General features: G+C 43.9%; 1 protein-coding gene across 1 annotated transcript; it reads right to left on the bottom strand.

The window, feature by feature from the left end:
- Positions 1 to 5: 5 nt before the first annotated feature.
- On the bottom strand, positions 6 to 806 carry LOC108254234 (WD repeat and FYVE domain-containing protein 3-like; the record flags this gene model as incomplete). The annotated part of the gene is made up of 1 exon (XM_017449235.2): positions 6 to 806. A coding segment is annotated over one exon (801 nt), but the record flags the coding sequence as incomplete, so codon positions are not given.
- Between the last annotated feature and the right edge of the window lie 7 nt (positions 807 to 813).

The raw sequence follows: 813 nt of genomic DNA, 5'->3' as shown, positions 1-813 counted from the left end.
TCTAGAATAGGAGAGGATTTACTTGTGACTGGTAGGGAGAGCGAGTCCACAACAATCGAGCGAAGGAAATCCATGACAAACTTATTGGCAGGATGTTCTGTAAGGGAGACTGACTCTGAGAATGGAAATAGTGTGGATACTAGGGATGAGAGAACATCAGGTGTGATGAACACAGGCATGAAGTCTGAGGACATGTTATGATACAGAATGAATAGGAACTGAATGAGAGTGATAGGATGACCTTCCAGACATTTGTCTTCCTGGATACCATTCATAATAGACCGCACCATCCGGAGCAAGACAGAGATAGCTTCCTGACATATGGTGATACATTTGGATACTTTGGAAAACGAGTGTTCTACTGGCATACCAAACACAAAGTCCCATATATTATCCAGTTCTAGCTCTAGCTTGGATTCTGCAGGGAGATGTTTCACAGGTTGCCCCATGAGTAGTGCAATGAGGAGGAAGTACATCTGTTGTATTCTAATATGAGCTGGTAATAACCAGGCTAGGTGTTGAAACCCAGGGACAGTGAGTGCTTCATGTCTAAGATCACGTGACTTGGATACCTGTGGTGATGCTAGCACACTCATCTTGTTATGTGCCAGATGAAACTCAACATCTGTTAACCAGCCACCATTGCTGGAGCCTTCACGAAACCTCTGTACAAGACTAGGAGCACATCCTAACACAAGTAATATCCTCATACCTAGGATAACAGTAGAGGTGTGCAGATGTGTCTGCAGGAAGAGAAGAACCCAGTCAAACCCTAGTGTCTGCACTAGTACTTCACAGAATGGAATGTTGATT

This window comes from Diaphorina citri, unplaced genomic scaffold (genome assembly GCF_000475195.1).
Source record: "Diaphorina citri unplaced genomic scaffold, Diaci psyllid genome assembly version 1.1 scaffold23511, whole genome shotgun sequence".
In the NCBI taxonomy this organism is placed as follows: Eukaryota; Metazoa; Arthropoda; class Insecta; order Hemiptera; family Psyllidae; genus Diaphorina; species Diaphorina citri.
This window is presented reverse-complemented; position numbering and strand designations above follow the sequence as displayed.